This window comes from Porites lutea, chromosome 2 (genome assembly GCF_958299795.1).
Source record: "Porites lutea chromosome 2, jaPorLute2.1, whole genome shotgun sequence".
NCBI classification, from domain to species: Eukaryota; Metazoa; Cnidaria; class Anthozoa; order Scleractinia; family Poritidae; genus Porites; species Porites lutea.
The window spans coordinates 19045946-19067485 of record NC_133202.1 but is presented as its reverse complement, the minus strand read 5'-3'; the positions used below and the strand labels follow the sequence as shown (position 1 = coordinate 19067485).

The 21540-nt window shown below is 37.8% G+C and overlaps 1 protein-coding gene across 1 annotated transcript; it reads left to right on the top strand.

Annotated features, from left to right (window-relative positions):
- LOC140927967 (anamorsin homolog) lies at window positions 1-19665 on the top strand. The gene is made up of 10 exons (XM_073377670.1): window positions 1-241; window positions 6293-6433; window positions 7824-7900; window positions 12456-12533; window positions 15638-15710; window positions 16437-16513; window positions 17479-17548; window positions 18419-18467; window positions 18625-18700; window positions 19520-19665. Exons 1-10 carry the CDS (start codon window positions 88-90, stop codon window positions 19631-19633), a joined length of 909 nt encoding a protein of 302 aa, XP_073233771.1. The 5' UTR covers window positions 1-87; the 3' UTR covers window positions 19634-19665.
- Window positions 19666-21540: the final 1875 nt, after the last annotated feature.

Below are 21540 nucleotides of genomic sequence, written 5' to 3'. Positions count from 1 at the left end.
CTTTGTATACGCAACGTGAATAATTATTCTCTCTTTATAATCACTGTCGCGTTGCCTGGTCGTGTAGATTTCTAGATTTCACGTAAAATGCTACCAGGGGTGAAAGAAGGCGATCGTGTTCTTTTAATTTGGTCAGGAATTGCTCCGCCTGAAAAGCTAGAAGAGAGAGTGCATCAATTAAACTCTGTGGTTGGCCCTATGGGAAAAGTTGCCGTCGAACACGAAGAAAGACTCAAGTTATGTGAGTTCATGATTGTGAATGTTGTGAAGTTAAATTACGTACTCCACTGTCAGTGTTCCCGATCCTTGAAATTCGAAAATGTCTTGGGCAAATGACTTTTTCGAGAATTCAATTTTACTGTCTGAAAATCTTAGGGTGTTTTTACATGTAAGTTCAAATTTGAAAAAGAAAGAATTTATACGGTAGAAATATCAAACAGTGGGATTCCAAGTGAAGTGACGTACTTTACTTTTACTTTTATCGCTCAATGTTGCCTGTAAGTTTACAATTTTTTGATAGTACTTAAAAGAAATAATATTGAGCAGGAAGTCGCAGAAGCCTTTCTTGGCTTATCAAGGAGACTTCCTGTTAACTTACAACAACGGAATGATCGAAGGATTTTTCGGGGTTTTAACTTTTCCATTCCGGGATTTTTTGTGGTACGATCATTTGGCAAGTATTAGTTTTTTTTGTCTGGCTTTCACAAAAATATTTTTGGGGTATTCAAAACTATCTGAAAATTCGTTGAAGTGCCCGCACCATGCGTTCCATAATATTCCATAAAGCCAGTTTTTTCACTTTAGGTGTGATTGATTCGATTCCCCCGGGTAACTTTTCATAACCAGTCAGTACTTACCATATTTGAAAGATATAGGCTACTTGTGTGCATATATCATTGATTATATGGTATATTACCCAATAATTTATTATTCATTCAAAATAGTTTACCGTTTCTGACTGGCTCCAATCCCTCTGCTGATTCATCATAACTAACCACATTAATTTTAGGTGTATAGAATGGTAAATTCAAGAGTTTGCAGTTTCAAAATCCGAGATTGATATACTTAAGCATTTTATCAAGAACAATAGAAAGACATGACAGGCTCTGGCTAGGAAAAAAATTCTCATCAGGAAGCCTTTAATTAATCTTGTACAATAGTTGTCACCGACCCTTTACCGCCTGTCAGGAAATGTAACATGGTACAGAGCAGTGTCTGATTTCATTTTAGTAAAAATACTGTGAGTAGAGATAAATGGATGAGTTCATCACACTCCTACTGATGATTCAGTCATTCGCAAAGCCTGTGATGTTTCATGTATGATATGAATGCGGAACCTAAAACTTTCTGTAAATCTGAGTCATTATCCCTCCGTTTACGCACTTAATGACAAAAATAGAAAGTGAATGCTAAAACATGTTTCATTCTGGAAATTCTAAATGATCTAATAAAACATTCGCACATTATGGATTTGGTGAGTTTATCTGTAAGGGTAAGCCTACTAAAATCTTCACTGGTAAGTCCCAATTTATTGCTAGCGTTTTAATTATATTTGTTAGGTATATGCAGTACATGTCCTCCTTATCAGGTGGTAATCAGTAAAATTTACCACCTGAAGTGACACTTCTTACTGCCTGCAATGGCCTGAAGGTTTACTAAAATCAAAGACTTACTTTTAAAAAATACACACAAGTTGTCACCTGATCCAATTCTCACATGCGACAAGGAAATGAATGAATATATGGAAAAGTTCTTAAGTGTACACAGCTTTTCTTTTTATTGGCCATGCATTTTGGAAGGAGAACATTGAGGACACTGTAAAATTATTGGAATCAATCCTTTTAAGGTAACAATTTATGGCTGATTTACGAGGGAGTGATGTTTCAGAGAACGTACAATCAGGTACAAAAGTAGTTGACACACTTGTTTAAAAAGGGTGCTTTTATCAAAGATTTAATTCAGTTTGTTATGTCATTCCTTTTAAATGCCATAAACTCCGTCACCCTCCCCTCCCCCCTGAATCAATGTTGTCTGAATTAAAAGAAAGACTTGATTTTGGGAGGATAGGGGTTGGGGTAGACAGGGGAAGGTGATAGGTATGTCCACTATGCAAAAAGGGGCCATTTTACAGAAGTGTCTCAACACTTTTGTCCCTCATTGTAGTTCCTAAATGACTACCAGTCTCTCATCCTGACCATTGGTTGCGGGGTGGTAGGGAGCACCAGTTATGTGCTTAATACAAGCTAAGGTACGTCCTTACAGCTATTAGTTCGAATGGAAGATCCCAGTTGACAGTTTATAGTGTGGTGTAATTGTAGTTATCTATAGTCATCAGTTGTGCAGAAAAGTTCCTAAACCTAGCAATCTATTTCCGATGTAACTTTTACACACACAGTTCCAGACTCTCAATTCAAGTGAATTCATTTTTCTAGAATCAGAACGAAAATATGGAATGAAATGCCTGTATCTGTAAGAAAACTTTCAAAAAATGCCTTTAAAAAGAAAATAAAACAAACACTTTTTGACATCCTAGCTTTAGAAGACTGTTATATTGATCTCCCAGATATCGTTCAAAAAGTTAAGTTGAATTTATTTTCCTCTTAGTTGATATGTAATCATTAATATCGTTTAGTGTATCAGTAGTCTCTTGTCATAACTGTTGTCATTTATTATTAGAAATACCATTAGTTTTTCAGTAGTCTCTAGTCATTGTTGTCAATTTTAGTTTCTTTAGTTCTCTTGTTACTTTTCGCTGTATTTAGTTGTACTTATTTCCTGTAAACATGACCCGCCTAGATTAGCTTAGCTACCCGCAGGCATGTTATTGTACTTTTACCTCAAAACACAATAAATAAAATGTATGTAAAAATGTAAAATCCAAATTATGTCATTTAAGTCATGGAGATAAAAATACACCACTTTATTTAAGTCCCATGAGAGTTGAAGGTAGCTAGATTCTGTAAACAATAGGAGCCCTGAAAACTAAATTATTTACATAAATATTACCAATATATTATGGTATGTGTAGTAAGGGTTTGTTTATTTTATTTGTCTCACTGAAATAATCACTTAGTTATTGATTGTGACATTTCAACCATCGTCCATGTACTGAAAGTCTTCATCAGGTGATAGTGTCAATTTAATGAGTTAAAATACTTGTACCACCGTGGTTTTTAGTGAGTGGTGTATCACAATCCTCACTCATGGATATTGATCTGGGGCTTTAATTCAATCAACGATAAATGGAGCTGCTTCGAAGATAACATCCACCGTAAAATGTATTGTTGCATCCCCTCAAAGTGGACTAGCTCAAGATATAATCTACCCTGGTTCAATCATTCCTTGAAACATCTAGCCAGGCATAAACAAAGACTTTATAATAAAGCAAAAACGTCTGGAAAACATAATGATTGGAAGGCATTCCATGTAGCTAGAAAACTAATGCATGACAGGCTTAAAGAAACAAGGAATGCATATATTTCTGATTATTTAGTAGCCTGCGTAGCAAGCGTTTCCTCGCGAGTTCGTCGGGAAAGTTGGGACGAGAGCAAAAAAAAAGGAATGACGGGAGAGGGGGAGGGGAATGATTTTGTTCCCGCTTTAACTTTCGCGCAGTAACTCGATTGGAAATGCTTGCTACGCAGGCTAATTACTTAGGAGAAGCTATTGAAGAAAACCCTAAGCCATTCTGGTCATATATCAAACAACTGAATAAAGAAGAGCTGGGAGTGGCGGGTTTTGAAATAAATGGCTCCATAATCAGCGATAATAAATCAAAGGCTGACATGTTAAACGATCAATTCTTAAGTGTCTCTACTCAAGAAGACTTATCAAACATCCCTGATATTGGATACGACAGAATACCAGCCATTGACTGTCTGTCTATCACCATTAATGGAGTTGCAAAGCAGTTATCACTATTGAAGAAAAATAAAGCTTCTGGACCTGATGCCATTCCACTGTGGTTTCTAAAAGAACATTCAGCTGAGATTGCTCCTATCCTAACTAATATCTTCCAAGATTCTATTGAAAGTGGTACCATACCCAGTAGATGGAAATCAGCAAATGTATGTGGTGTCTTTAAAAAAAGGGAAAAAGTCTGATCCTTCAAACTACAGACCCATTTCTCTAACCTGCATAGCATTGAAAATTCTTGAACACATTGTACATAGCCATGTGATGAAACATTTTGAACATTATAACATACTAACAGATTGTCAGCACGGCTTCAGATCAAAAAGATCTACAGAACTTCAATTAATACTTACTACTCATGACATTGCAAGTTCTCTACAACAAAACAAATCTATTCATGCTGCTGTGTTGAATTTTTCTAAAGCCTTTGATGAAGTCCCACATCGACACTTACTAATGAAGCTTGAGCGTTACGGTATCCATGGAAACCTCCCTTCCTGGATGGAATCCTTTCTCACTAAGAGGGTCCAAACTGTCATCTGAGGGTGCAACATCTACCTCTTCCCCAGTGACCTCTGGTGTACCACAAGGGTCAGTACTACGCCTGCTGTTGTTCCTAACATACATTAATGACCTGGCAAACGGTCTAACCTCTACAGTTAAGCTGTTTGCCGATGACACTCTCTTGTACGGAGTGGTGGTTGAAGACTCAGATTGTGACAATCGCCAAGACGATCTCAACAAACTAGAAATCTGGCAAAATGAGTGGCAGATACAATTCAATCCTTCTAAATGCAACATCATCTGCATTTCAAATAAGCAAAGACCTCCTCAACGGTCATATTTTTTCTGTGGGTCCAAACTCAAACAAGTAGACTCTACATTGTACCTAGGAATTACTGTTAACAGTAAATTAAAGTGGTCGGAACACATCTCATCTATCTTAAGCAAGGCAAGTAGATCCTTGGGGTTGATCAAGAGAAATCTCTGGAACTGCCCCAGGAAAATAAGTGAAATGGCTTATACCAGCATCGTCTGACCCAAACTGGAGTACGCAAGTGCCTCGTGGGACCCACACTACAAAAAAGATATTTCAAACTTGGAGAGAGTTCAAAGAAAAGCTGCTCGTTTTTGCCTTCAAAACTTCAACAACAACAGCAAGTGTGACAGACATGTTATCTGATCTGAAATGGGACACATTAGAAACAAGGCGAAAGAAAAACAGATTGACTTTAATGTACAAACTTAGTCATAATCTAGTAGACATAAACACAGAAGAACACTTAATACCAAACAGTGAATTAAGAACACGCAACAGCCATGCTTTTAAGTATAGAATGCCAAATGCTGTTGTGTGATCATGGGCATCCATGCTTTAGGAACCTCAATTCCACTCACACACTATGTCCCTGTTGATGTTGTCAGCCAAGGGTGAAGTCTTTCGTGAATAGCCCCTTTAACCTTACAAGTACCAATGAGGGTCTCTGTCAGTAAACTCAACCTAGTCCCAAAGCTGATAATGCATGGCCTTCTTGGCATGTTCATATATAGATGGCTGAGGTTTTAGTTTGTGAAAGCTGTATACCCCTGTCATGCTCCTCAATCTGTTCATGTATGCATCTTCCGGTTTCTCCAATGTATACTTTCCTGCACTCAAAAGGTATCTTATACACTACTCTATCTTGCATCCTTAGGTCACATTAAGTGTGATCTTAGTGTTGTGTCAGATTTGAAAACAGATTGTAAGCCATGCTGCAGCCCTTTAATGTATGGCAGAGAAATGTTTTAAATTTGATTTCAGTTGAGGTTCTTTACTTTATCTGATGCCTGGTTCTTCTAAGATTTTGTGATGTACTTAGCATAGCTTGAAATAAATGGGGGCTCCCATTAGAGACAAGGACAAAGGATAAATGGATTGTTTCCTTTGAGATAACCCATGGATTAGTAATAATATTTTTGATTGATCATATAAACACTGGTCAACAGCACATTTAACTGATTGAGGCGAGGGTAGTGTGAGTCATAGGATAGGTATGATCAACTTGTATTAGGTTTCCTGTAAACACTAATGTGTGATCAGGCATTGTTCTGAATTTTTTTTACCATTGTGTCAGTAATATAGGGAATTGTGTTAATGTCTGATTCAGGTGAGTAAGATTGAGAGTTGTTTGTTGTTTGTTCATTTTTTGTTGCGTACAAGAAAATAATTGGGCAGTGCTGAACAATGAATGACTCTTGTCATAACACAAACAGTCAAAGAAAAATGCCTAAGGTAAATTGGTAGTTAACAGCATAGGATTAAAAACACAAGAAAACCATTGTACGTCAGTTAGAATATAATCTTCTTAATTTCTTTCTTCTTTGTTTTTTCAATCAGCATCTCACCCTCAAGCATCCTTTGATACTGTTTTATCTGGCACAGTTTGGCCCTCTGCTCTCATTCATGGTCTTGATCTTTTGGAAGAAGTTGGGAGAATCTTAAAACCAAATGGCAAGCTATTTCTTTTGGAACCCACAGGTAAAATGTATCCTGTAATGTTATGCCAATGTATGTTAATGCCATTAAACCAGTTTTCTTTGTTAAGAAGACAGTGAGAACCTTCAAGTTAAGAAAGGCCCATTGTTTGTTGAGAGGTAATATCATTACAAAGCTGTCTTGTACATGTATATCTACCTATTGATATTCCAGTCCTTGTGGTTGTGTGGAGAGTGTCTATCATGTGAATTAGCCTAGTTTATTATTCATTCAAAATATTTTCCCGATTCTGATTGGCTAAAAGCCGACGCATAAATCACCATGACCAGTTACTGATGATCAAATTTGGAAGAATTTTGCGTTTAATGAACTGATGACGTAAAATGTGCAGCCTTTTGGCAGGTTAATGCTCCGTTAACCCGGAAGACCTGTGGACGAGGTAGAATTGTTTTGGTTGTGAAAACAAAAATGGCAGACATTTCACTTGTTTCAAAAGAAAGAACTAGGTGAAATAATAGCTAAAAACATGGCAAGAACAGCAAGAAGACAAATTGAAGGGTGACATCTGTTATTTGGAGAATATTAATTTTGCGGAGCTAAACAACCCTATACTTGCACTATCGAAGATGAACTTAACATTGATGGATTGATGAAGGTAAGCACGTTTTAGCCATGTTCTTTAACTAGGAATTATTTTGAATGAATAATAAAACAGTTATAATTAAATTCGGCTTTCGTATCCTATGAAGAATTATGGAGATTTCGGAGGGTGTTATCTGCCTCGGTCTACGGCCTCGACAGATAACACCCTCCTCAATCTCCATAATTCTTCATAAGATACTCAGCCTCATTCATTAATTAATTGTTGATTAATGGCCTTAGCTGGCATGAGTCTCTTGTAGCACAGTGGTAGAGTAGCTGGACTAGTGACCAGAAGGTCATAGGTTTGACTCCTACTGGGAGAATTCAGATTTTTTTTCCCAAGTCAGTGTGCAAAGAAAGTAGTGTCCAATAGCCCGGGGCTAGCGGATTTTGCTATCGGGCTAATGAATTCTGTTTTTAACTTGCCCGACGGGAAAGTTAACAGAAGAACAGAAGAACTGTGAAATCAATTCTGCTAGTCAAAAAGTTTTTGGGGCTAGTTGAAATGACGTATGGGCTAGTGAATGCTAGCTTCAGCTTGCCCGAATGGCAAGCTGTGAAAATGATTTTCCTTGCACCCTGCGAGTTGCTACTGACTTTCAGAACACATTCTCATATACTTTACCAGGCTTAAAATTCAACATTTACAACAGTGGGAAAATGCAACCTAGTGACCATCCAGTCCTAGCAGTATGCAGAATGTGTCTCACAGTAAAAAAGGACCATTTTTGTTACACTTTGTTACTTTGCTCCTTACTATTATTCTTTTTTCATGTTTATTCTTTACCAGGTTCCACTGGAGGTCTGAGGCCTCTAGAAAAGGTTATTTCTTCCCTCAAACTTGCTGGATTTATAAGCATTTCTGAGGTGAGTTTGACATACATTGTACTGTTAAGTATAGTAATCATAAAATTAAAAATAAATTCTACATGTATGTGATTCCAAAACACTTCTTTTTGTTTTTTTTGCTGGTTTTCTTCCTTCAATCAACAAACCTCCTTGTGCTATGAAAGTAAAATGAGGATTGAAGTAACAATAATAATAATAACAATAATAATAATGAGAATGATAATAAAAATAATGATAACAATAATAATGGTAATAATGATAATAATAACATGGAACATCTCACATCCTAAGAACCTCAAGTCGAACCTCCATGTGCAACCACCTCTCTTAAGTGACCACCTCCTAAAATCGACGGGCTATCCAAAACACCAAAACTTCTCCAGTCAAACCCTTCCAATTGGAACCTCTCATAAAGTAACACCTCCTGTAAGCAACAGCAACCACTATTTGGGGCTTACAGTTTGATGATTTTCCATTGTTTTTAACCTCTTGTAAGTGACCACTTGAGGATTTGTCTGATCTCTTATGTTCATTGTGTGTACTGTGCTACTTAGAATATACAAAGAATCAACATGGAACTACACATGTTGTAACTTAGAAGTTGCCTGCAATAAATCTCTTTCCATAAAGTAGATGTGTCCGTACATCTTCTCGGAAGAGACCCCTGTGGTTCGATTCTGATAAGCGACCATCTCCCATAAGCAACCACTAAGTCACTTATGGAAGATTCGAATGTAGACTTCCACTTCTACTTCTGCCTCATTCTTCCTCTCTCTTGCCCTAGGCCCTAGGAATGTGTTTGGTTATTATGTTGTATTATCATGGTAAAAAGTTAAAGAAAAAGATAATAACATTCATACCTGAGCCCACTGCAGGGACATGGACGACCCCACCCACAGAGTCTGGGGTGACACCTTTAACAAGTGTTAGTAATGCCAAAGCCACCTCTTTTAGGGTCAACATTCAGGCAGGTGGGGCTCAGGGGCCCTTGGTTGGCAGCCCTCATAAGAGAAGGGGGCTCTGAATGAGTAATAAATGTTAACCCTTCCAGTCCTTGGATTAAATAACAACTCTCAGATTTATGAGATGACAAGTGAAATTACAAATGAAGTTAATGCTTACTCTACCAAGGCAGGACTCTCGCGTGGCAGGAATGATGTGATTGATGTGAAGGAGCAGGCATAATCTGGTCGTTATCCTTTTACTGCTCCAATATTTGGAAGGAATGGAAGTCAACGCACATTGAGATGGAGTATGCAGGAAAATAGGGTAGCATTAGATTGCCATTTCAGGAGTGTACCAGAGAGAAGAGGATACAGACGGAGGATGATGGAGTTGTGGATTGAAAAATGTACAACTGAATAAAGGATGGCAGACTAGGTACAGGTGATACTGGAGAATCATTGGTTCACTGATGAAGAACTTGAGGAAATGAGAATATGTGAAAATTTTAGCCCTAGTACTGAGAGGTACCAACCACAGACAATAATTTAGTGTATTCGGGAGTGGTTGTCGTTACAGAGCTCAGAGGTTAAGCCTGCAAGACAGAGAAATGTCAAGGAACCTTGGTGGAAAAGAAGATTAGAGGGTCAGATTAAGGATCTTAGAAGAGATTTGAGCAGACTTGAACAGTTTAAAAGGGGAATGTTCAGTGAAGAAGAAGGGAGTAATGGAGAGGTTCCAGCACAAACACTACTTGCACGAGAAGGGTTTAGAGGTGGTAGTAGAAGAACTGAAACAGAGAATAACAGCAAAGGCCAACAAGGTGAAAAGGTACCATGGGAGAGTCACACAGTAAAGCAGAACCGACTGTCTGTCAACAACAGACATCAGCCGGATGGAGATGTACAGGAGGAACAGGAGGCCATCTGCCCACCCGCCTGATGTCTGTCCGTCCGCACCATAGGTTAACCAATGTGAAATTACCTTCTTTACGTTGTGTGGAGCCTGACAACTGTGTTAAACCACGGGCGGCCCAGATGTAGTGTGTGTCAATAGTTTTTTAGAAGACCGTGTATTTTATATTTTTACAATATCTAATCCCTCCCATAGCAAGTGCTTTTTCTTTTTTTTTACAATGTTATCTAATTTTAAATACAGCGAAGAGAAGAAGGTGTACTTCGTAGACTTCCTGTCATCCATCCAGAAAGTGTGAATGCTTCCATAGGATAAGATCAACTCTGAAGTCGAAGTTGAATGGAGACAATGCTGTGGCAGCTATTAATGAAAGAGCTGTATCAGTTTCCTGAGATATAGTGCAGGTATCTTGGAGTGAAAGAAAGTGGAGGTGGAAGCTATTGACAGAAAGACAAGAAAATTCTTCACAATCTATGGTGTTAGTAAGCCCTCGAGCACATACAAGTAGAATATACTTGCTGAGGAAGGAAGGTGGACATGGGTTGATAAGTGCAGTGGATTGTGTCACCATGGAACATTTGAGTTTGAATCTATTCAATATGTTTAGTAGAGTCAAGAAATGCTGCTAAAAGCTACCTCCACACCTTGATGCCTAAAGCTGAAAGTAACCCTTGGCAGTATAAGCACACGTGGCCCAAGTGTAATATGAGAGTTTGTATGGGAAAGTAAAGAGGTTGTATGGGAAATGAAACTTAGATGAAATAAATGAACTAAAAGTGATAACAGTTATCTATAAAGTGCATGGGGTTTCAATAAAAATTGAAGTAGCCAGCAGTTTGGATTAACTAACTGACTTACAAGGGGCCGTTGGTCCCCTTTTCTTGGGGGGGGAGGTGGCTCAAAGCGCGTTCTGCCCCAGAAAAATTTTGAAATTTCAAAGCCCTATAAATGCGATTTTCAGCGTTCTTGGGACTAAATTTGAGAACAAAAGGGCATGTTTTTCATTCAAGAAAATGTAGCTATTGATTTACCAGTCACACAATCAATTCCCTCGAGCAATGAACAAATGATGAGAACTAAATTACGTACTTTTGCACATAAATAAATTCTGTGTAAACCTGTGAGAAACTTTTGAAAAAATGACTGAAATATAGCATTCACTTGACTAAAGAATAACATAAAACCAGTAAGCCTTTCGGAAAACAAATCATAATTACGTTTTCATTCAGATTTTTATGATATATTTTTTTTGTTTAAACCGTTATTCAAACTAGTTGCTTCTTCTTTCTATAAAAAAGTAGCCGACCTCTATGAACAAAGAAGCCGACGTGTTTCATCGTCCGTCGGTGCTTATTGAAACCCCTGAAGTGTAAATATTGTTCCCTGGTCTTGTTTCCCTTGTTTTTAGAAGTTCCAGTACGATTTGAGTACTTTTACATCATCTGACCTGACAGTACTCTTTATTTTCCCATACAAACTCTCATATTACGCTTGGGCCACCTATGTTATAAGGAACAAAGGAATGATGAGAGAATGGGGGACTGGAAGGAAAAACCATTGCAAGGTCAGTTTTTGAGGCATGCAAGCAAAACGTGTGAAAAGTAATATCTCTTGGATGTGGTTGAAAATGGGGGAATTTAAGGAGACAGAAGGATTGTTACAGAAGCCTAGGACCAGGCATTGAGAACCTGAATAAAGTAAAGTGGCCAAGATCAGTGTTGGCTCAGAAAGAATATAACTTTAGGTAGACATGATGGTGTTGCAAAAGGGGTCTATTGGTGCCTCTGCAGAAAGTATGGATTGGAAACTGTTACTGGCAAATGGTATGAGCAAGTCCCTGGAAAAGTGCGAGGGTTTGAGAAAGGTAAAATCCTTTGGGGTTTTAGCATTCAGACCGATCACCAGCTTGAACACAATTGATCTGACCTGGTTGTAGTAGACAAACAACAAGCAGTTTGCCAAAATATCAAAATAGCTGTACCAGGAGATGCTGGGGTGGGACTGAAAGAAAAAGTTAGAGACAAGAGTCCAAAGGCAAGAGAATGGAGAAAACTTAATTTGGAAGGTCAAACTAGAGTTGTGCTCATTGTTGTCGGGGCAATTGGGACAATCTCAAAAGGAGTAGTTGGCCACCTTGAAAGCATAGGGCTATGTTGCTATGTTTTAGGCCAATAGTTCGCCTATTTCAACCTTGAGTGAAATGTTCCACCATTTTGTATTCACTACCGTGAAAACAACTCAACCTTTTTTTTTCCCAGGTGTTCTTGCTTAACTGTTCAGTTTTCTGGCAATTATGAAGTCATTTTTCACATATATCACAAAATTCTTCCAAATTTGGTTGACAGGAGCTGGTTATGATGAATTTTGTGGGGGATTTTAGCCAATCAGAGATGGAGAAATATTTTGAATGAATGATAATATTGTTTATATTTTAACTGATCATGTGATCAACTAATACAAATGGCTTATTTGTACTCTTAGCCAATACCGGGCTGTCTTGACCTAACATAGTACATGGATGTGACACATTTTTAAAGATTTCTTAGAGTGGATGCTTTGTAGAACAGACTTGATCTTTACTGAGTTTAGAAAGTGACCAAACATTTTACTGACATTTTACTTTCAATGAAACAGTATTGACCTATCTTTAACTCTTTATCCATTGAAGTAAGACCTGATCTGTTTTGACTTTTATGTTTTTTTGGTGTGTTTCAAGGGCAAGCAAGTTAACTTAACTGTGGATCAGACAAGTGAACTAGAGCAGCGCTTTGGAGATGTATTAACTCTCATTGAGGTACTTGCATATTAAGAGATGTTCTGTATTGGGCGATCCAAGCTTAATGATAAGAGTAGCACAAAATGTTTTCACAATAGTATACCTCATAATAACAACATGGTTCTACGCGTCCTGAAAACCAAGGCGCCCTGGATATCAAATGATTATAACCAATCTATTGCATAATTTTGGTAACATGTATCATGCCAATGATGCTAGTGTGATATTTCAGCGCATGACTTTAACTTTGACTTTTTGGTAAGTCAAGCAACATCGATCGAAAGTAATAATAAGAAAATGTTTACTTAACCTGTGAAGTACATGGCACAAATACATAAGCTTAACTGAAACAACTTCCATTTATTGTTTTCAGATATATTTGATTCAGTTGTATTTGATAAATGTTGCCTCACAGTTGAGTAAAGCCGATTTGTGATATATTTGATTCAGTTGTATTTGATAAAGGTTCCCTCACAGTTATAGGGGCCTCTTATTAAGTATGTCATTGGACCTTTCTTTGAGTAATGTTGCCTCACAGTTATAGGAACGTCTTTTGTAATCTAATTTGAGGGGGCCACTTTTGGCACCATTATCGCCAGCCCTCTGGCGATGCAAAAATCGCCAAAATCACTAGTCTCCATGGGGCCACTTTCGGCATCCAATTCAAATCACCAGAGGCTGGCGATTTTTCGCCATTTTCTCCATTGCATGCATTTCTGGACGTAAGTGGTAAACCTGATAATTTTAGTGTTAAAAATGTGAGTAGTTTCCACTATTAAATCTTTATTATGTAAAGAGAAACTGGAGACTTAAAAGTTATTTCAGTTCACACTTTTTATACAGTGAAGCTGTCTAGTATATCTTTCCCATTGTTGCATTTTCTACCGGACTAACTTTGTTTTTTTTTCTTTATACCAGGAAGTGATTTTCTTAGTCGTGCGAGAATTAGAGTATGTTAGCTTAAAATTTCTAACTTACTCTAGGACAATTATTTTAATAAAGCCATATTTGGTCAACTGCTCAAAATGAAGTCAGCTAAAGCTACTGGTCGCGATAGTATTCCTGCTCGGTAACTAAAGGATGCAGCCAATGAAATATCTAGACCAATTGCCTACCTCATAAATTCAACAATTTCTACCTGTATGATACCATCTGAATGGAAAAGTGTGAAGGCAATGCCAATTCACAAATCTGGGGATAAGAGCAACCCAACTGATTATTGTCTGATTTCAGTTCTTTTATTAATTTTTAAAGCAATGGAATGTGCAATTCAATCACAGCTTGTGGGATTTTTTTACAAAAAACAATTCATTGTCAGTACATCAATCAGGATTCCAGAAGAAACATTCTACCAAACTTGCCACTGTACACTTTGTTGATCACATCTTAGAACAAATGAATAAACAGAGGATCACAGGGTCCATGTTTATAGACTTAAAAAAAAGCGTTTGACCTCGGTGACCACCAGTGTCTGCTCTAGAAACTAGAACATTATGGAATTAGAGGGAAAAGTCTGAAATGGTTTGAAGACTGTCTTAAATATAACCATGTCTTGTCGTTCAGTCTAGCCTTTGGTTATTGGGTCCCCGAAGATCCATACTGAGCATATCTGGGCAAAATCTGGGCATGATACTGTTTGTGATAAACATCAATGATCTCCCGCAAAGTGTGCTGAAGTCATCAATAGGCATATATGCCAATGATACTGTTATTTATTTCTCTGATTCAAGTACAGAAATCATCAAGCAGGTTCTACAAAACGATCTAAACAGTGTTAAACATTGATTTGCAGGCAACAGGCTTGTACTCAATCAGAGTAAGACTAAATGGATGCTGTTCGGTAATAGGCAGAAACTAGAACATTCAGACCATAGAATACAACTTCACGGGAAAGAAATTGACAGAGTATCAAGCTTTTGTTAGTTAGAGGTTACATTAGATGAGAATCTTTCATGGAGCGAGCACGTAGAATTGATTTGTAACAAAGTGAGCTAGCATCTTGGCCTGCTGTCCCTGCATATGACCTTACTTTACCCTAAAAGCTGCTAAATGCGTGTATAACTGTTTTCTAAAGCCGATTTTTGATTACACTGATACATTTTTTTTTTTTACAAAACGTCTACAAAATAAAGCAGCGAACATAATACTAAGGAGAGCAAGAACCGAAGAATCATTCAAAATGTTAGGGTGGGTGAATTTGGAAACACAAAGGAAAGCCCACAAATGTAGTTTGCTTTTTAAATATCTAAGTGAATTAGTTCCTCCATATTTATCAGATTATTTTATTAGAAATCGCCCTATTCACACTTACAAGACAAGCCAAAGGAACAACATTCATCTACCAAACCCTGAGTGAATGTTAGGAAAAAAAACACGTTTAGGTATTCAGATGCAGTTCTTTTAAATAATCTTTCTGCATCAATAAAAAAAGTTACATCGCTTTCCATTGTTAAGAACTTTGTTAGACTTCATTTTAGCCTTTTTTTTCCTCATTGATACATGTACACCTTTGTACCTTATGGCAGCCCCCCTATTTGTCTTTATCTTAAAGATGTGATTTTTATGACGATATGTAATTTCCATTTTATTCACTTTTTAAAAATCCTTTTACATAATTTTAAGTAATTTTTTTATTTTTAAATTTTTATCATGTAGTCATAGTTTATGCAGGGCCCCTCTTGATACCAGCCAGTGGCTGATAATACTACTCTGCCTAATTAATGTTGACTTGACTTGAGCAATAAATCCTGATAAACCTGCTTTGGTGAGCCAATCAAAAAGCAGGAAATTGCGGACTCACCAAAGCTGTGTAGTGTTAAAGTATTGTATTATATTATGTATACCACTTTCTTCATTTAGTGGTTACAGTTGGTAAAAGCGTTAATGTAATTTTTGTGGCTTTACTTTCACCATTTAAAGTGGTTCTCAAAATTTGAAAATAAAAATAATTCTTTTTAATTCTCTGTTGCACATGTTGTTGTTTGTGACCCTCTCCAGCCACCTGTTCTGAAGTGTTTAGTGATTTGCTATTTGTTTTCTAAAGCCTCATTTACACATTAGACTGTTTTTAGTCCTACGATCTGCTTGTTACTAAAAACAACAATATTTAATATTTATTACAGCTAGTTGCATTTAAACCAAACTTTGAAGTGGGATCAAGCTCGCAACTGTCACTTTCAATCCCTGTCAAATCAGGTTGGTATATATTTGTAGATAAATGACTGCCAATGATGATCCTATAATGGAATGCCCAGGGTCTTGCACTGGAGGGCTAACCCGGTGAGTGTTTACTGCTAGAAATCCAGGCACCTGCTCACTGAAACAGTGGTGGATAACCAGGGCGACAGACAAAGCTTAACGAGGCCTGTAAGCATGTGTTGAAATTTCTGCTGCTAACCCAGCTGACACTGTTACATTGCTCTTTCTTCAAATTTCCCTGGTGACAGACTGTATTTCGGCAAGATTGTAAACGTCCTTGTCATTATATATTATTTTAATTTATTCAGTGAAAGTGAAAAGGGTATTTCAGGGCTGTCATTAAGAGGTGGGGCCGGGGATTTCCCCCGACTACTATGGGCGTGATCCCCCGCTACTTTCATGGGAAAATAGACGAAAAATAGAACCAGACGAAATCCCTAGCTGTTTGATTCCCGGCCTACTTGTTGTATTTACCCGGCAACTTGAAATCTTAGTGACAACCCTGGTATTTAATATTTCATATCGACTATATATTGTAATTACTCCACAGCCAAACCTAAGTTTAAAGATGAAAATGTTGCTAAAATTTGGACTTTGTCAGCTCAGGACATTGATGATGGCCTACTTGTTGTATTTACCCGGCAACTTGAAATCTTAGTGACAACCCTGGTATTTAATATTTCATATCGACTATATATTTTGTGCAATATAATTACTCCACAGCCAAACCTAAGTTTAAAGATGAAAATGTTGCTAAAATTTGGACTTTGTCAGCTCAGGACATTGATGACGAAGAAATTGTAAGTACATTTTAGCACTGTATGCTAATACATTAAGGTGGCTAAATACAGTTTTGCGGGTGGTCAGCAGTAGCTCGCGTGACGGTGCGTGTTTTAAATTAGACAAACATGGCGGCGAAAAAAGCAATGCTACACAGAAGACGATTTCTCAAAATCTACTCATTAAAAATTTTGTGATATTTGGCAGAATTTTTACTTCTATCGTATTTTAAATAATGAGAATTTTAAAATGGAGGTTGAACAGACGAATTTTGTGACACATATAATAATTACAGTACAATTATATTATTGATTATGTAAAAACCCGTCTGTTAAAATTTGATCAAATAAGTTTCAAATGGTAATGATTAATTATAGTAAGCTGTGTGCAAGTTCATAGGAAAATCTAATGGGTAAATTTTATTTAAACTGAGCAAAAGTGAAATTTTAAGGTTGGATGCAATCGTTCGTGTTGCTATGGAAACTACGAAAACGTCACATTTTACCTGTCAATCAAAATCTTTCATCAGTATATTTTTCACTTGCCAAATTTCCGCTAGTGAGCTGCAACCTTTCTCTTGCCATAATTTGGCAAATGACATATACTTGATAACTGACAAAACTGTGTTCAGCCATCTTAATAATTGATATGTAACCACAACAACAACATTGCCAATGGCTAATTGTTTAGAAAGGCAAAGCTCATGAATATCATACATACGGTATTGACATGACCTGCGGAATTGCATGTAGAACATTAACACGGAAATTCATAATATGTATGAAATTGAGCATTTGCATATTTGTTTTATTTTGAGCAACAGCTCGAGTGCTTGAACCTGTTATGTAAGGTTGAGAACAAGGCACAATTCTTCTGCATGCGCTCGGGCATTCTGCCGTTTTCTGGCACTTACTGTCAAACTTTTTATTTCCATTTGGTCAGTATCTATGTTTAATGTGATTTTCCGGTGCACTTACTTTTGTAGGATATTGTTGACTCAGACACTCTCCTCGATGACAAAGACTTGCAAAAACCTGACCCTGCATCACTTAAAAGTATGTCAGTGTCTCTCTGTTTTTTGCTGTTGGACACATCGCAATCAAACAAAACTCTTTGTAGAGCTGACCTTTTCAAATGTGACTATTTTGCAGTGGTACAAGGGTAGAGGACATATCAAGCATCTAAAAGGGAATTCCAGGGGCATCCATTTTATAATTCTTAAATTACAACTTTTATAAGTAATTTCATGATCAACAGTCCATTTCACAGTTCTGTTACAGTGTGAAGTTTATGCAGCAACATATCATTTGTTTTTGGAAATTTATGTTTACTTTTACAATGTCTAGACATGCATGTCTTGTCCAAACCTATCATTTTAGTTACAAAGCTACAAACCAGGCTGATATAATTACCCGGCTATTTTAATGCTTGCTCCTTCTTTAAGTTATCTATAAGCTGATTACGCCCGGGAACAAAGTAGAAGCCGGTTTGTACGTATTTCAGCTCTCCAAGATGACTTGCCAGTGCCGGATATAGACCTTGAGATAAGGGGGAGCCCGGTCATCCAGAACCTGAGATAAGGGGGGCGGCCCGGTCTCCACAACATTTTTTCGGCCCTGCGGGCCTCAGTTTACTCTAAAAATAACGGGGGAGGGGGGGGGGGGGGGGGCTCCGCTGGATCCGCCACTGCTTGCCCTCTTACAGTGCGTCTTTTATTGATAAAGTACTGCTGGTCGGTTTTTAAACGTTACTTGATGACACCCGTCCATTAGTTGTAGTAAATTTTTGTAGTTATTATATGTACGATTCTATAAGTGATGATAGCACTGAGCAGTCAGAGCAGTAGGCCCGATTAGCGTTTGCTTATGTCTAACGACTAGACAATACGAAAGGTGATTTGATAAATGTATATGTACATGTTTTAGGTGATTGTGGGACAAACAAAGCGGGCAAGAAAAAGGCCTGCAAGAATTGGTGAGAAAGCACAATAATTCCTATACAGGTTCTGCTTGTTCATTGACCTTCTTTAGCTAAGGTTGTAACTTAGTGTAACCATAGTCTCATTTTTTTGCTTTGAAATCTCAAGTCGTACCGTCATGTCAAATTGTTCTAATGTATAATTTTCTGATAGTACTTGTGGTTTAGCAGAAGAAATTGATCAAGAAAAAGCTTCGGCTAAGACGACTGTCACATCATCCTGTGGAAGTGTGAGTATAGTGTGGTATAATATATTAAACAAGGGTGTTTAATCAGTTATCCAGTCAACGTGAGTCCAAAAACGAAATCACGCATGCCAGGTTAATTTTTCCAAGGGACGCAAAAGTGGTAAGGGGTTTGGATACCAAACTCTCTTCAGAGTGTTAAATGTTAATGTAATTAGTTCGGGTCAGAAGTTACAGGCTCAATCGCCAGCTAAAAACATAGACGTGAAACAATGCACTGTCTTTGTACACATAGCTCTAATAACGGTGTAAAAACTAAGCTCTCTCCAGTGGGTAACGTAAAAAAAAAAACAGATTTCTCAATTAGAATTTCATAAGCTGGCAGAAACACTCACCAGACAGTTTTGTTTGTTTTCTGTTCATGATATTAAAATGCAAATAATGAATCTTTACATCAGGTCTCTTGAGAAATTATATATCATAAACAGCAAATAACAATAGACCTGACTGAAAAAATAACCAGGCAGGACAGGCAGCAGACCTGACTTGAAAATCAAATGTACAAACCCCCAGGCAGAACTCTTGTCCAAGATGTCGTTTAACAAATAGACTTCATTTTCCCGTGTGCTTGTCCTGTGGTAGATCAAACTTATATTGAGGCCTTAACTCCATCCCGAAGACAGTTTTACTGCCAAGCTAAGGTAACCGTGGATACCTGGAATATCTTTGGAATACGTCCTGTATAAATATGATCACTCTAGGCAGGCTTTACCTTCTTAAATATGTTATAATTAGGAAACCACTCATTTCTCTCCTGTATGTTATTTGTAATAGACTTGTAGCATGATTGTGTATTTGTTACAGTGCTACTTGGGAGACGCATTTAGATGTGCAAGCTGTCCTTACCTGGGAATGCCAGCTTTCAGGCCAGGAGAAAAAGTTGCACTTACAAAAAGACAGTTGAAAGGAGATTTGTAGTACAATTAAAGAAAGTGAAATGTTTCCACACATTTAAGTCACCATACTTTGATTTAGTTTTTCTGCATTTTGCAGAGATAATGTACCACGTTTTTGTCATAGCGGAGCTCTCGCGCGCGTGGTAAGATGGTAACCTGAAGATGCGAGAAATTTAGTAACCACGTGACCATGCTCGGTCCGTACGTCCGTCCCCACATGTAAGCCTGAGCCGAGTTGTTCGAAGCTGGGTTAAGATAACCCAGGGTTAGTGCGAGATTTGAATTAAGATTTGAAAGCGTAAAAAGCAATTCAGTTTTAATTCTTTTTGTCCACAAGTTGATAATTGGAAGCTCTAAAAATAAGAGAGAAAATTATCCGAGAAAATGCTTTTGAACACAAGAAAAAGAAACCAGGGTTAAATTTAACCCCGGGTTAAGCGCTAACCGGCCTTCGAACAACTGGGCCCGGCTGAAAAAAAATTCTTATTTAAGCACTCGTGCGTTTTGGTGGTAAATCGCATGGCCATTCGCACTTTTAGAGAGAAAAAAGGTAACACAAAACCCACTCTTTTTTTCGAGCAAATTTTAATATATCTACACTGAGGTGGATAACAGACAAAGAGCTCAAGGGAGAGATATAAAACAAAGGAGACTTATTTCGTTGTAAGAAAAACATGAAAATTTATGGCGGTGGTGAGAAAATGTGAAGATTTCTTTGCAGTGGTTTCAAGTTTATTTTTTGTTTAAGTAAATTATAAGTATCAAGAGACTATAAAGGGGACAGAGAGGACATCCCCCATATACACCCTATTCCATAGGTAATTCGTCTCGAGTTATTTTTAGAATCGGGATAAAGTTACCTCGCGCGAGGCATGGATGTTTCGTGGAGGTTTCGCATGACCAAACGCCGTGCAAAGCATGTCGGGCGAGAGGCAATGAAAGCGTAAAAAGATCGAGAGCATTCCTGAATATTGAAGCGAAATGAGTCGGCGCTCACCTGGGAAAAAGGAATCGCTGGACTCTTTGACAACCCGTGAAATCAGTTTAACTCGAAGTTGTCGTATCCTTAGTGCTTTAATAAAATGAGAAATTTCGCCGGTCTATTGAAACCGCTCGTTTGTACAATTTGGGGAGTTTAAGATCCAACGACGCGGACGACAACTAGAACGTCAAAAAAACAATAGGTTTAATTAGCAAAACAACAACTTCGCACGTGCAACACACTTTTTTGTTCATTTCTTTCCCGTTTTTGCACCACTACGACGTGAAAATGCCTAATTTCGCGTTTTATGGAGGACGTAAATAAGCAACGACGAAATTTTATTTCTCTGTCTGAGCTTGAATATGGTCCCTTGAAATTCAGCTTTAGGAGGGTTCGCCTACAATTGACAAAGTGTGGGTAGGAATAATCGCTATAGAGACTGAAAAAAATAAACATCAAACTAGAAATTGCTCTCTTCAAACTGTAAATTATAAACGATCCTGAGAGAATATTCAGTGTGTTAAGGATTTCCCTGCTCTACTGTTAGTTCTATTCAAGAGAGGAAGGGCGATTCTTTTTTAATTTCGGTTTCGCTGACACAGCTTTCGCAGAAATCTCGCTGTAGTCGTTTTCGTCGACAAAAGGAATAGCAAAATCGCTCTCCGCGTCTTCCCCCATTTTGTTCTGCGTCATTTCGTGAAGGACGCGTGGCTCTCAGCGTGGGTCATCCACGCGGAACACATTCGCGCTATGTGATTGGCTGTTGTCTAATCCCGCTTGAGATCTGTGGTGTTAAAAATAACTCTAGACGAATTACCTATGGAATAGTGTGTATATGGGGGATGCCCTCTCTGTCCCCTTTATAGTCTCTTGTAAGTATATAAAAGAAAGCTGCGCTTTTAGCCTTGGCTAAATCTATATATAAGCGAGATTTAGAATCACGTTTA

Bases quoted from the DNA above. Each gene is read 5' to 3' on its own strand.
- LOC140927967 (XM_073377670.1), top strand. From the start codon at position 88: ATGCTACCAGGGGTGAAAGAAGGCGATCGTGTTCTTTTAATTTGGTCA. The intron at 6,434-7,823 runs GTAAAATGTATC...ATTCTTTACCAG, and splicing joins ATTTCTTTTGGAACCCACAG to GTTCCACTGGAGGTCTGAGG. The intron at 15,711-16,436 runs GTTGGTATATAT...ATTACTCCACAG, and splicing joins TTCAATCCCTGTCAAATCAG to CCAAACCTAAGTTTAAAGAT.